General features: G+C 25.4%; 3 protein-coding genes across 10 annotated transcripts; 2 read left to right on the forward strand and 1 right to left on the reverse strand.

The window, feature by feature from the left end:
* Positions 1-1,987, forward strand: LOC108002614 (myosin-2 essential light chain). 6 transcript variants are annotated; one of them, XM_017064392.3, is made up of 6 exons: positions 23-138; positions 242-269; positions 355-504; positions 801-841; positions 991-1,296; positions 1,394-1,987. In XM_017064392.3, the coding sequence occupies exons 4-6, from the start codon at positions 823-825 to the stop codon at positions 1,498-1,500; spliced, it is 432 nt and encodes a 143-aa protein (XP_016919881.1). In that variant the 5' UTR covers positions 23-138; positions 242-269; positions 355-504; positions 801-822; the 3' UTR covers positions 1,501-1,987. The 6 variants fall into 6 exon arrangements, with proteins under 6 accessions (XP_016919878.1, XP_016919881.1, XP_016919880.1 ...); XM_017064391.3 differs by having other exon boundaries at positions 355-500; XM_017064393.3 differs by lacking the exon at positions 355-504 and having other exon boundaries at positions 50-138.
* Positions 1,988-2,463: 476 nt separating this feature from the next.
* Positions 2,464-7,848, forward strand: LOC133667142 (ornithine decarboxylase antizyme 1). Its single transcript, XM_062083498.1, is given in 6 exon segments — positions 2,464-2,557; positions 4,392-4,491; positions 4,493-4,594; positions 4,851-5,100; positions 5,191-5,347; positions 5,548-7,848. Coding segments are annotated over 5 exon segments (654 nt in total). The 5' UTR covers positions 2,464-2,471; the 3' UTR covers positions 5,307-5,347; positions 5,548-7,848.
* A 113-nt stretch (positions 7,849-7,961) lies between these two features.
* LOC108002651 (uncharacterized) lies at positions 7,962-13,584 on the reverse strand. Of its 3 annotated transcripts, XM_017064435.3 has the most exons (11): positions 13,461-13,584; positions 12,982-13,163; positions 12,818-12,906; positions 12,673-12,730; positions 12,445-12,571; positions 12,239-12,357; positions 12,079-12,147; positions 11,926-11,986; positions 11,621-11,836; positions 11,286-11,456; positions 7,962-11,202 (listed from the first exon to the last, which is right to left on the reverse strand). In XM_017064435.3, exons 2-11 carry the CDS (start codon positions 13,120-13,122, stop codon positions 8,690-8,692), a joined length of 3,564 nt encoding a protein of 1,187 aa, XP_016919924.1. In that variant the 5' UTR covers positions 13,123-13,163; positions 13,461-13,584; the 3' UTR covers positions 7,962-8,689. The 3 variants fall into 3 exon arrangements, with proteins under 3 accessions (XP_016919924.1, XP_016919922.1, XP_061939481.1); XM_017064433.3 differs by having other exon boundaries at positions 12,982-13,578; XM_062083497.1 differs by lacking the exon at positions 13,461-13,584 and having other exon boundaries at positions 12,673-12,763; positions 12,867-12,906; positions 12,982-13,083.
* Between the last annotated feature and the right edge of the window lie 373 nt (positions 13,585-13,957).

Here is a 13,957-nt window from a genome sequence, read left to right on the forward strand (position 1 = left end):
GATGACTATATAAATTCTTCGAAGATAACTAGATTGAAAAACTTAGTATGATTGGAGCGCTTGTGTCAAACGTGTACATATATACGTTCACTGTAAAAAGATACGTATTGTGTGTCTCTGACGATAAATAACAAAATGGTTAGTATTCTTATATACTTTCTTTTCTTTGCTTTTTTACTATTTTATTACAAAAAATGTACTTAAACAAAAGTAGCAATAAAAGAATGCGTCATATTTTCAGGCATCTTACTCAGAGGATCAGTTAGCAGGTAAGTAAATACGAATGACATTTGCGATATCAAACAGAATAAGATTAAAGAGGGACGGACAGATTGTACTCGATGTTCAATTTAGGTCAAGAATATCGTTTACCTTATTAGACCCACCCTGGTGACATCGATTTACGTGTCGGTGATTTCCTTTTATGGTTAGGCACCTGAAAGAAATAGCAGCAGGAAAGAAGAAACGAAGACAGAAATCGAGTAGCATTGCGTCGTAGCGTCTGTAGAGCCTTTATATTCCGTTTTAAATCGTTTCCGAATATTGTTTTATTAATATATTTGTGTTGTAAACGAGATATATTGTGTTAAGAAAAAAACAAATTTTAATTTATTTATTAATATTCTATATTCTTGCTTTGAAAATGAAACGCAATATAGTATAAATTTTTTTTTACACATATTTATTAATTGTTTCACTTCTTAAAAAAAGAAATCTTATTTTTTTATTTCAATTTTTTTATTACAATTTATATACATATGTACCTATTTATATATAAAGTACACAATGTATGGTTGTAGTTATCAAGAATTAACTAACAGAATGATGTCATCAATTGAGGGTAAATAAATTTATTATTCATAGAATATATAATTTTTTAGATATAATAAATAATATTAAAGAATAAATACTTCTTTACGATATTTATCTATATTTACTCATTTTATATAATTATAATAATTATAATTATAAAATTTTTTATTGCGATAGAATTTCAAGAGGCATTTCAACTATTTGACAGCCGAGGAGATGGAAAAATTCATGTAGCTCAAATTGGTGATGCATTACGTGCTTTAGGGCAAAATCCAACTGAATCAGATGTCAAGAAATTTACTCATCAACATAAACCTGATGAGCGTATTAGTTTTGAAGTATTTTTACCAATTTATCAAGCTATAAGCAAATCTAGAACTTCTGATACTGCTGATGATTTTATAGAAGGATTACGCCACTTTGATAAAGATGGAAATGGTTTTATTTCTTCTGCAGAATTGAGACATCTTTTAACTACATTAGGTATGTAAAAATATTTTTATTCCTAATTATTTAATACAAAACTAAGTGTATAATTTAGTTTGTAATTTACAAAATAATTATCTTTATTTTTTAATAGGTGAAAAACTTAGTGATGAAGAAGTTGAAACTTTATTAGCTGGTCATGAAGATTCACAGGGTAATATTAATTATGAAGATTTTGTTCGTCAAGTAATGTGCGGTTAAATTTATACTTTAATAGATGCAGTAATTATTAACCAGAAAAATTTTTATCTATTATAAAATTTTTTATAAACATTTTTTATCTTTTTGATTTACTTATATTGTATTTTTTTATTATTCAAAATTATGTAAAATTATATACATAATAGTTATCCCAATATTATTTTATATTAGAAATGTAGAACATGAATCTTCTTTTTTTGTTTATTTGATATAATGAATATACATATATTGTGCCTTGATGTGAGAAATTCATAAAAAGGTATATTCAAAGTCAAAACTAATATAAATTTTAAAGAAAAAAAAAATTCAATCCCAATATATATAAAAATTTTTTAATATTCATGTAATTAATTTAATAATTTAAGTAATTATTTTTAATATTTGTTAATAATTCTTTGTTTCTTTGTTTCTATTTTCAAAAATGTTAATTATAAATATAAAAAACTGTATTCGAAAAAAATAAAATTTGTTAGAGATGAAATTTAAACATAGATAAACTTAAAATAAATATTTTTTTTTACATCTAATTATTTGAAAAAAAAATAGTATGTAATGCTGTTATGAACCCAGAGACCAAATTTAAATAAAAATATACATATCAATTTTCATATTAAAATAGCTTTTTCATTCTTAATAATGTCAAAATTTATATTGTAACATGTTAACATGTTAAATGTAAAAATGTTAACATTATTATAAATATTTATTACTGTGTAAATTAAACATTACAAATAAAAATATTATGAATCGATTTAAATCGAATCGATATATATCGAATCGAAACAAATCGAATGAAGTCGACATTTAAGAAGGAGCGCTTCAGTATCGTTGCATTCGCTTGAGTAGTACGGTTGCCTTGTGTGTTAGTAATTCTACGATAATTTTTTATCAGATAGTAATCGCTAGTCTAGCGAAGATTTCATTGTGAGAAAGTAAAATTACAACCGTCAAAATTTTACGAAGAAAGAAATATGAGTATTAATTCCGGCCTATCATTAAGTAATTGTGAAAGTACTAAAAAAGGCATAATAATGCCAAGTTTAATATCCAGCAATTGGTAAGTAGCGACTACTGCGCCATTTGTCTTTATTTCATCACCGCCATCTTACATTCTATTTATTGGTATTTATGTATTCTTTATTATTTTTATTGGTCGAATAGTTTTTAAAAAAATGTTTAATAATATATTTCCAAAATAATTTTTTTTTCATGAATAAAAATTTTATCACAAATATACTTATTTAAATAACGAATTTTAAGAATTCAGATAACAATATCTTCTATCATTCTAAAATCTTTAGATTTATAATTTGTTCATGTTTAAAGTTATATTTTCTTTAATGAAGCGCTCATTATATTAAATATATATTAAATAAGTATAATATTTAAATTAAAATATTTTATATAATAAAAGACAATAAAAACAAAAATAGAAGAGAGAAAAATAAAATAATAATGAAATTGTAGTATATTTCATAATTTTTCGGAAATAATATTTATTCTGTTATACTATGTATACTGCCACGTGAATCATGAACATCCATTGCGTGACGTAGAAACAACACGTATTCATCGATACATTATACATATCAGCTGTTTTCTCTATGCGTATAAAGCATAAAAATATAATAAATCAAATTTTTTCTGTTCTATTCTATTTTATTTTCTATTTTATTTTATATTATTTTATATATATGCATGCTGTATGCGTGTATTAATATGTGTATAATACGTATATATGTCAAAGTTAAACGATAAAGATTTCTTACATAATTCTTACTGTACTTATATATATATATATAGACATATCAATTAGTAAATATAGAATAAAATCAAAATATAATTTTAATAAAATCAGTAATTACAGTCAGAAAATTATCATTAGATAAAAAAAACCATTTTATATTGATGATAATTACTTATCATTTCATTTCATTAATATTTATTTCAAATAAGCAGAAACTAACTTAATATCAAGAATTTCACTCAACTATTCCATTATTTTCATATCGCAATATAAAAGATAATTAAATAAAACTGAACAAATATATATTAATAAGTTTATTTAATACGTTTAAATTTTTTTTTTCACAATTGAATATCTATAATATTATTTTTATATATTTGTATATTTTAAATAATAGATCGCTACATAATAAGCAATGATATTTAATTTTACGAGCATATATAATATATTATAATTAATAATATATAATAATTATAATATATATTATTATTATTATTATTAATTATAATATATATTATAATTATTATATTTTATTAATTATAATTTTATTTCGTAAATAACTTGACTTTAATATCAAAAAATTTTTAATAATATGTATGAAAATTTTCTTTTCTTATTAATTTATAATAATATTTCATTTTTAATTTAATGAAGTATTATTATATATATAGTTAATTTTAAAATTTTATGAATACTTTAATGATTTTACGCATACATATACGATAAAGATAAGATTTTAAAAATATTTAAAAAACAATACGAAATGAAATGAAAAATATATATATATATAATTTTTTCTTTTATCTATTTATTATCTATTTATGAAATTATTTATTCATAAATATATATATAGATATAAATTTATTATTCAGAAATTAATAAAATTACTTTCTTATTTAAATTTTTTAAATTTTTGAATAATAATTTTATTGTAATATTGATTTTTATTATTATTAAAATTAATAGTAAAATTAATAAAAAAGAATTAAAGAATTAATAAGAAGAATTAAATATCTAATTTTTATTATTTATATGATAAAATTTAATCAAAGTCTTTTTATTTAATAAATATATTTAAATATCTAATAAAATATATTTAACATGTATGAAATATTAAAGTTAGTTTTAATACATGGAATTACAGTGACATGTCAAGTAAATGTATGGATGAAAGTTTAGAAGAAGGATCTAGATTTCAACAACATTATTGTATAACGTTGGGTGTGGGGCCTCTGTGGTGGTCCTGATGTGCCCCATGCCGCATTGTCTGTATCTACAGTCAACACAGAGAGCCACGGCGTGGGGATCAAGCAGAGTCAGCTCTCTGTGAGCTCCCATATTGTACAAGTATATAACCTTAATTATTAATTCTAATTACTTTTTATTATTATATTGTGATTATTATTTACTATTTATAATATTGATATAATATTGATTATAATATTATTGAAATTTATATTTAAAGTTAATAAAATAAATTATAAAATAAAATTTATTCCTCTTTTAATATTACTGTTAATTATAATTATAAATTATAAAACAGCAAAGTTTATTTATATAATTTTAAACTTTATTTAATTTATATAATTTTAAATTTTTTTAGGAGGATGAATTATTGAAAGCTGTACGAAATAGCGAATCATTGCGCTTAACTTTTACTTTGCATTTGACAGAAAGCACATCTGTTGAATGGGAAACAGTAGTATGGCGTCGTTGTCTTTATATTCGCGTGCCAAGCTGCCTTTTACCTGAAGGTTCAAAAGAAGGCTTCGTTTCTCTCCTGGAGTATGCTGAAGAAACATTACGATGTATAAATATCATCATTTGTCTGCGTAAAGACAGAGCGGATCGAGGTACTTGTCGTCAACCGTTCTTTGACTCCAATGAAAATGATTATGGAGGAAAAAATTTCTCGTCTAAAACATTTTGTTGTTATGGTTTAGCAATGCTGGTTCGTACCTTCATGTTTTTGGGCTTCAGTGTTCTACCGCCGACTCACTCCTTGGTACCACCAGGCAGTGATGCTGGCAATCTCTACATGCTCTATGCCATCGAGTAGTCAACCAGAAGCTCAACTTCTCTTTCAAATTTAACGCACAGGTATTTTTTTTTTTTTGAAAAAAATTATTATTTCAATTAATTTTTATATTATATTTATTAAAAATATAATATATTTTTAATCATTGGTAATTTTTTATTTTTATTTTTTCTACTTATTTAATTATTCATATAAATCCTTATTATTTTCAAATATCTTTGTTTTTTCATTTTTTTATTTTGTTGATTTTTTTCAATTACAGGGGCGAACACTAAACGGAAATGTATGTATTCTACGGCCACATCTCAGCATGAAAGAAAAATTACATTATACAATTTAACCCTTTGCGCTCCAATGGTGACTCTCAGACACCAGTTAGTTTGATGTGATAACTCTAGAAGTAACTCTTCAACATCATTTAGATTGATGTGGCAATTTGAATGGCAACAATATTTATTTATGTTCGATTTTTTTTAGAATATCGTTTCATAAATAAATTTCCAAGTTCTTTTTAATTTTAATAAAATATATAATATTAAATAATATATTGTCAAATGATTATATTTTTTTTCATCTCAAATTAGACCGTGATTGCGGATCGGAGTTTGAGAGTCATGATAATATTTTCAAAATTTTTGAGTTTTGTTAATATAGAATATGATAATGAGATAGAATATGAATATAGATAGAATATGATAATAGAATATGAAATTAGTTCAAGACAAATTTGATTTTTTATTATTGAACAAAATTATTTCTATCCATTAAGAAATTGACAAGGGAAGGAAAATAGTGATGAAAATAGAAATATAATAAGAGAAGAAAAAATAAGAATAAGATAATGAATGTAAGAGCACTTTATTGGATTTGTAAGGTTTGGTCTCAACGAATAAAGATCAAACGACATTTTATTGTGATACTTGCCCTGATAAATCAAGGATGTATCTTGATAATTTATATGTTAATTTATGTGTGAAATCATTTTAAGTTAGTTGTAAGAAATTCACCGAATGGGTGCGGGAATCCTCTGAAGTTGTTGGTTCGAACGAAAAAAGTTTGGAACGCAAAGGATTAAATGCCCTAAATTATAAATGATGTTCTTTCCTTTTTAATTCCTTTAGTAAATTTTATTGTGTTTATTATTAAGAAATTAAATTCATAAAAATTTCATAAAAAAAATAAATAGATATTTCAAATTCTTCTTGCTATAATAATAAAACAAATTATTACAATAAAAAAGTTAATACTTTTGAAATATGTAAAGTATGTAAAATATGTTAGAAATAACATTTTTAGCATTATGCACCTTGGCGTTAAATTTAAGGGAAATCTTTATATGTATACGTACATATATATAGAGAGAATATATGCATGTGTATATGTGCGCGCGCGCGTGTGTGTATGAAAGCAAGTACGAAAATATATGGGGAGAGATACGAAGAAATAAAAAAACCGAAACTAATAGTCGGGTATGTAGATTGCCAACATAATACAATGTAGGCGAAAATGTCGATTAATCCTCTTGAATACAATATTAAGAGCATGTAAACAGCTGACGAAGCTTCCCACGTAAAAAATTTGACGGTCTCAAAATCGTAAAACTGAATATGAAAGGTCAAATTACGCAAAAATTTATTATTAATAAATCTCAATGTTAATTGTATTAAATTGGGTTTTACCGCGTTTTATTCTGTATTATTATATATTTTCTTATTATTTGTAAGTATTATTATTGTATACACATACATACATGTTATATAACAATGCTCAACCAGCATTTGGTTGTCTTTAAGTAAATATCTTTTGTTTAGTTTATATTTTTTTACATAATGTATCATTATTAAAATTCATTATCTTTCTAATAAAGATTAATTTAAATAAAATACTAACTTGTGACATAATTCATAAAACTTCAATATAATTATGTTTTGGAATGAGATGAAAAACAAAAATAACCAAGTATATCATAATTAAAAAATTATATTTAAAATATTTTGTTATAATACTTACATATATATTTAAGTAATAAATTATACATTGACAACAATGATTGTAATTTCAATTAAATCAATTTTTCTTTATTATGTTTATATACAATTAATGTTTGTAATGATAATAGCAATTAATGATAATGATTATGATTATAGTTAAAATGTTTGGTAATCCCAATCAATTAACATTGTAGTTTGTTTTAGTAAATGCGTTCTATAGTGTTGACTCGATAATGAATGACATGATTGTAAAATCATAAAAAAAAGTAAAATATTACAAAAAAAAGAAAAAAAGAAAAAAAGTGTTTATAGCTTGATATAGAAATATAGATAAATACAGAATAAATAATGAATTATTATATGTTAATGCATTATCGTCCAATTTGCCTTAATTTTTTTCAGTTAAAAATAGAACTTTGTGTTTCATTAATTATTACTGTATACTGTATTTATACAGTTGATTACATAAAGATATATGTATGCTACATTCATTATTGGAATTAAAAAAATTATTCATATTCCTATTATATGGAAAAAAAACACCCTTGATAAATAAAAAATTAAAAAATAAATTTGTACTTTATTCTATAATATATAGAAGAATTAAAGAAAGAATAAATCTTCATATGTACACACATAATTGCTTAAACACATTTTTTTAAACTGGAAGTACAATACATATATATACTTTCTATACAACAACAATTTATTATTATTTCATATAAAGGTACAACTCAGCAATATAAACGTAATAATGATATTGTAAAACATAATTCAATAAAAATATGTTTAATCATTATGATAATATTTGCAAACTAAGAAATAGATTGTATAGTATGTAAAGTGTTTAAATTTCATTCATTAAAAAGATTTTCACTATAGATATTTAATTGATGAACAATGAAAATTTTATCTATTGTTATTCCCGTTTCTCTAATAAAAATAGATAATAACAGAATATGAATTTCGGAAATAAAAATGAAAATGAACGTATCGATATATGATACATATAATTGATTCAATTTATGGTTTACTTCCATTTTATTATGTTTTATAATATTCTTACCCAAGTAAGTTATTCTATTACAATTATATGTAGTACATAACTACGAATATAGTGAAATTACAGTAAGAAAATGAAAGATTAAATATAAATGTTTCGATCGTTGAAAAACATTAAGAAGGAACTTGAGCATAATTCAAATGCATAAAATATTCAAGTTCTTAAGTTTATTTTTTCGAAAATCAAAACATTTATAATTTTCTACTTACTATCACCTCACTATACTTGTGATCCATACTATACACACTGTGTAACTTATTTTTCTTTTAATATTTTTAAATCATTTTTTAAATGATTTATTTATTTACGATATTATCGACGTATTTAAAAATTTGTATTCCACTTGTACTTTAACGTAAATTAGTCCTTTTAACATCAATATCTATTTCATCTGAATTATTTTTTGGGACTAAACCCAAACTATTTAACATTCCGGACGGTGCAGTATCTTCCACTGGATAGGCAGACATTTTTTTACATCTAATTAAATGTGTTGCTAATTGATTTCCATCAATTGTTGCATAACCACACGAACATTGTAGTTTTTTATCTAATGGAATATTAATAAGAGGAGAAGGAACTACCAAACTTGTCATTGGTCGTTCATTATGAATTTGTTGTTGATGTTCCTTAAATGCACGCCAACAACAAGTTACATAGCAACATAATTGACATTTTTGTTCACCTGGATAATGATCTTGTTCATCTATGTCTTCCTCACATTCTTGACAAGATAGATGTTCATCAAATGGAATATTTACTATAACTGGACCAGTGATCCATTTTTTGATTTTTTCATCACATGGTAATTCTGGTATAGGACTATCAATTTCATATCGTCTACTTTGAAACCTTTGTTTTGAAATCATAATTCCATTATTGCCATTTGAATATGGAATAACTTTTGTACCAGATACAGAATCATGTAATTCTCTTTGATGAATTTTTAATGAACTTTTTTGATTAAACCATAAACAACATCTTGAACATTTATTTCCTCGCCCTTGTTCCTTTCTGATAACATGCCTTTGCATATGTAATAAAAATGCATGAACGCTGGTAACATTAGGATTACCGTTTCTTACAAAACCTATTACTTTCAAACAATAAGGACACTGTAATCCTTCACCTTTTTCATGAACCCGATAAAAATGATCAATAACATCCTTATGACTCGAAGTACGATAACCACAGGTTTCACATCGATAGGGCATTTCCGAAGGACAATGCATTGATGATAAGTGATTTATAAGAAGGCCACTGTTTCCAAATTTTTGTTCACAAATGGCGCAAACAACCATGTCGCTATCAGAATGACCAAAGCTACTATGTGCTTCTGTAACATGTGTAATCATCTGATGTTGAGAAGAAAATGCTGTGCAACAATACCTACAAACTGGAGAATTTGATTGTCCTGGTACTTGTGGTGGCACATGACCAATAGTGTGTTCCATCACATCTGTATTTGAACGCATCATTGTAGGACAAAGAAAGCATTTAAAGTATAAAGATGATTTATACTCTTTTAAAAGAAGCGTTTTTTCGCCTTCCATTGTAGCATAATAAAATTCTTGCAATTGTATCTGGTCGTTTTTGCATTCCTTATCTTTTTCTCTAGTACCTTTTGAATCAAAACTTTTTTTCAGATCAGGCTCTGGGCTAATTGCTGTTGCTAGATTTCTTTTTCGTCCTCTTTTCGAACCGGATTTTGTTATTTGAATGGAAGGTAATGTCTCTTGCTGTTGCATAATATTGCTACTAGTTGAAACTAAAACTTCGCAGCCCGAATGAATTTCTTCTTTATTTATTGTCATAAGTGGTGTTAATGGTGGTGGATTTGCAGTTGAATAAGACCAATTATGAAAAGGATTAGCAGCTATTTTAGTTAAACGATCTAAAAGACTTTCATTTGAATCAATTCTAGTTTGTTCCGCAATGTGTCCAATAATATTGTCAAATGCTCGAGCAGCAGTTGATCCATATATTTCTCTCCATACTAATTCATCTAAAAATTGTTGTATCATTTGTCTACTAAGCAAACTAAGAGTATTTTGAAACATTCTTGGAACAATTTTTCTTAAATATTCCATAATGTGATAATTGCTCATGAAATTTCGAGGACTTTGATCAGAAAATGCCGATTGTGTTACATGATTAAAACCCATTTCTTCAAGTGTGCTTTTATCAACGGTGAAATCAGTCATAATTTTTGAATCAGTATGTACCCATTCTTTCAATGGATGTAAAATATTATTAAAGCGTCGTTTATATGATCTATCACCATCTTGCACTGGATCACATGCTCTTAATCTTAAATCGAGTGTAGCATAATCCAATACACCAAGCACTTCGACTTTCACTTGCCTTAAATTTCCATCTTGTGATGTTGTACCTAAACTAATTACACCAACTTGTATCACGGAATTTTTACCTCCCATTTTTCGAGTTTTATCCCAAACTGCAGCAGTACAAACACTACGTAAATGGGTATAAAAATTTTTTACATATACATTAGATACTTTTACCCAAGAAACAACATTTTGAACATTTGTTTGACATGCCCAATGATAAATTAATTTTAGAAGAACGGTAGGTGTATATGTAGCACCTTCAAAAATTGAGCCGGAAAAAACGGAAACAAAACGTTCTGGACAACAACTTGAGATCCAAACGTATCCTCCCGAATATGGAAATGTACCTTGATCACTATACATTCCTAATTTCAATTTATACATTCCTAATTTCCTTTGATAATTATTACTATGTTGTGTACAATATTGTTCGGATTTTACTAACCCTTGCTGTATCAACCATTCAGCAAATTTTGTAGCTGAGAACATAAGTACGCTCTTCACTTTTATATCTGAAATAGAAATGACATAGAATTAATAATTTATGTAAAAATAAAAAATAAAAATCAATAATTTGATTCATTTTAATAAATACCTAATTCCGATCTTTCTTTTTGAGCTACTTGTGGAGCAATATCCTTTGTACGAAGATTTGGTTTAGCTACAACAACCAATGAAGGAAATGTTCTGCCTCCATTTACTTTATTGAAAGTTACTTCTCTTCCATCTGGAAGATTTTTCTTTGACTCATCAATTTGATCGCAAGCTAAATTTTAAAATAAATGATATTAAAATTGTAAAATTTCATTTATCTATTACATTTATTGTGAAAAAATTATATATTTTTAAAAAATTATTCAATTTTTAGCCAATATAATTAAAGACATATATCAACAATCATAATTTATATAATTCAAATTTTTTTCTTACCTGCATTTTTACTTCCGACTGATATTCCACCGATACTCGTATGCTCAGTTGGCTTTGTAATTGCCAGTCTTGTTGTTGTTGTTGCCGTTACTGTTGGCGTTGTCGTTCCTGTAGTCGCATTTATAGTTGCTGATGTTGAAGACACCGTTGGTGTAATCTGTTGTTTACTTACTGTTTTAATTCTAAGATTAGTGACACCTTGCGGGCTGGTTGTAGCTAAAATATTAAATTTAATTAACATAAACATATACTAACCTATAAATTAGGCTATTTATCATATCAAATATATATAAAAGTAAACTTACTTGGTGTAACAACGTGCGTCGAGCAACCCAACTTTTGTCTTCCTCGAGGGACTAGTGTAGGCTATATGATTAATGTAAGATGGAATCAGTTCCTCAAAAGAAAAAAAAAAAAAGAAAAAACTTTAAATAAAATAATATTTAAATATAACATACTTCCTCTATTATATCAGATTGTTGCACTTGGAGCACTTTTGTTCTACGTCCGGAACGGGTATATTTATACTGAAAATAAATAATAAAAAAAGTTTTTAATTTTACACTTAACTATAAAACTTGTTAATTATAAAACAATGAAATGATAAAATCTTGATACATTTTCTGTTTGAGAATGTGTAACAGAAGATATAGCTGTAGTTGTAGATGTGGATGTTGATCCTGGTGTCAATGCTGATGTGGATACTGAGCTTGATGAAACATTTGTTATAGTAGTTCCTAAAATTTGTTATACTTGATATATTACATGATGTATTATATTGATATTATATTTGATATATAAACAATGATCAAAAATTCTCTTACCTTGAGCCTGAGCTACAGATCCAAGAATAACTCCCATTCGTGAATCCACAACAAGTTGTATATTACCCTGAGATCCATTTGCATTATTTAATACATTCAACTTAATAGATTGACTCTTATTTTGATTCTGTAATTATTAAATTATTTTTAAAGATGGCGTTAATATTATAGTATATTATACAAATCTATATGTATATATGTATATATTATTCATAACATAATACTTACTACATTCACAATAGGTTGAGGATTATTTTTAACCGTTGTTTGTGCAGGATTTGAAGGCCTGGTATACGAGAAGATACAAACACTGAGTTTGCTAAAAGAGCAGCAATTGCAAAAAGATAACATCTATGTAGAAAATGATACCTACAATGTATATTGATAACCGTTGACATTGCCTGCTTGGCATACCAATTTACCTCCATGATCTTTAACCAATTCCTCTAAAGTAGCAGCAACCTAAAGTAAATGAAAAATTAATCCATTATATGAAATTAAACTAAAAAGATAATTCAGAAAACGAAAAAAACATACTCTATCATAATTTTCTTTGAGTTCCAATCGTAACATTAATTGAGCTTCACTAAGAGGCTCTTCTGTACACTCCAAATTTAAAGTCATATGAGGTGGTCGACTGTTCGTTACTGAACGTGTAACCAATCGATTTTTTGGCATTTTTGTAAAATGAACAATTTTTCGAAAATGTACGGTACTTCCTACAGAGAGTAACATACATTTAACTCAACTAAAATTTCACTGTACACAGTTGCCTGTCTTATGCAAGCAATATTGACAATACATTCACACTTCATAGACTAAAATGGATTTCATACTAGAATAATCACAAAATTTCTTGATTTTTTTATTCATATGACTCTTTTCCTCTGATGACACTGATCGACTCAAAAATTAACTATGATGGCGACGCCGGTGACGCCGCCATAACGAAAACAATGGTAATGATTCACAGCACTGCATAATAATACTTTGTTAATACATATTAGTTCACTTACGAAACTGATAACATAACGATGATCACGGCAGCAAATACACAATGATAATAAGACAATGAATAGGGCAACAATGAACATATAAGTTGTAAGAGATACGAGCGACCTCTATAACGAACAAACTATTTTATACTAATTTTTAATTCATAGTAATACATATGTATATATATATATATATATATATATTTTTTCGTTTATTTAAAATATCTATTTTTTTTATTGAATATTAAAATATTTTAGTAAATATTGAGATAAATATAAATATACTATAGTAAATATATATATAATCTAATATGAATATATATATTTTATAGCATATAATTCACCTAGCAACGTAATTATTTTTAATTATCTTTTTTAATATTAAATCAAATATAAAAAAAATGATAATAGAAATTAAATATAATAGAATTATTATTGTAATATTATATTTAAACTTCTTAATATATTTTATATGACATATAATATATATTCTATATAAAATTATATAAATATTATGT

The sequence above is a fragment of the Apis cerana genome, linkage group LG13, assembly GCF_029169275.1.
Source record: "Apis cerana isolate GH-2021 linkage group LG13, AcerK_1.0, whole genome shotgun sequence".
In the NCBI taxonomy this organism is placed as follows: domain Eukaryota; kingdom Metazoa; phylum Arthropoda; class Insecta; order Hymenoptera; family Apidae; genus Apis; species Apis cerana.

Excerpts from the sequence above, each read along its gene's own strand:
- LOC108002614 (XM_017064387.3), top strand. The coding sequence starts at position 787 with ATGTATGGTTGTAGTTATCAAGAATTAACTAACAGAATGATGTCATCA. Across the intron at positions 842-990 it reads AATGATGTCATCAATTGAGG|AATTTCAAGAGGCATTTCAA; the intron begins GTAAATAAATTT and ends TTATTGCGATAG. Across the intron at positions 1,297-1,393 it reads ACATCTTTTAACTACATTAG|GTGAAAAACTTAGTGATGAA; the intron begins GTATGTAAAAAT and ends ATTTTTTAATAG.
- LOC108002651 (XM_017064433.3), bottom strand. The coding sequence starts at position 13,179 with ATGTTACTCTCTGTAGGAAGTACCGTACATTTTCGAAAAATTGTTCAT. Across the intron at positions 12,358-12,444 it reads ATCTGTAGCTCAGGCTCAAG|GAACTACTATAACAAATGTT; the intron begins GTAAGAGAATTT and ends AACAAATTTTAG. Across the intron at positions 11,203-11,285 it reads AAAAGAAAGATCGGAATTAG|ATATAAAAGTGAAGAGCGTA; the intron begins GTATTTATTAAA and ends TTTCTATTTCAG.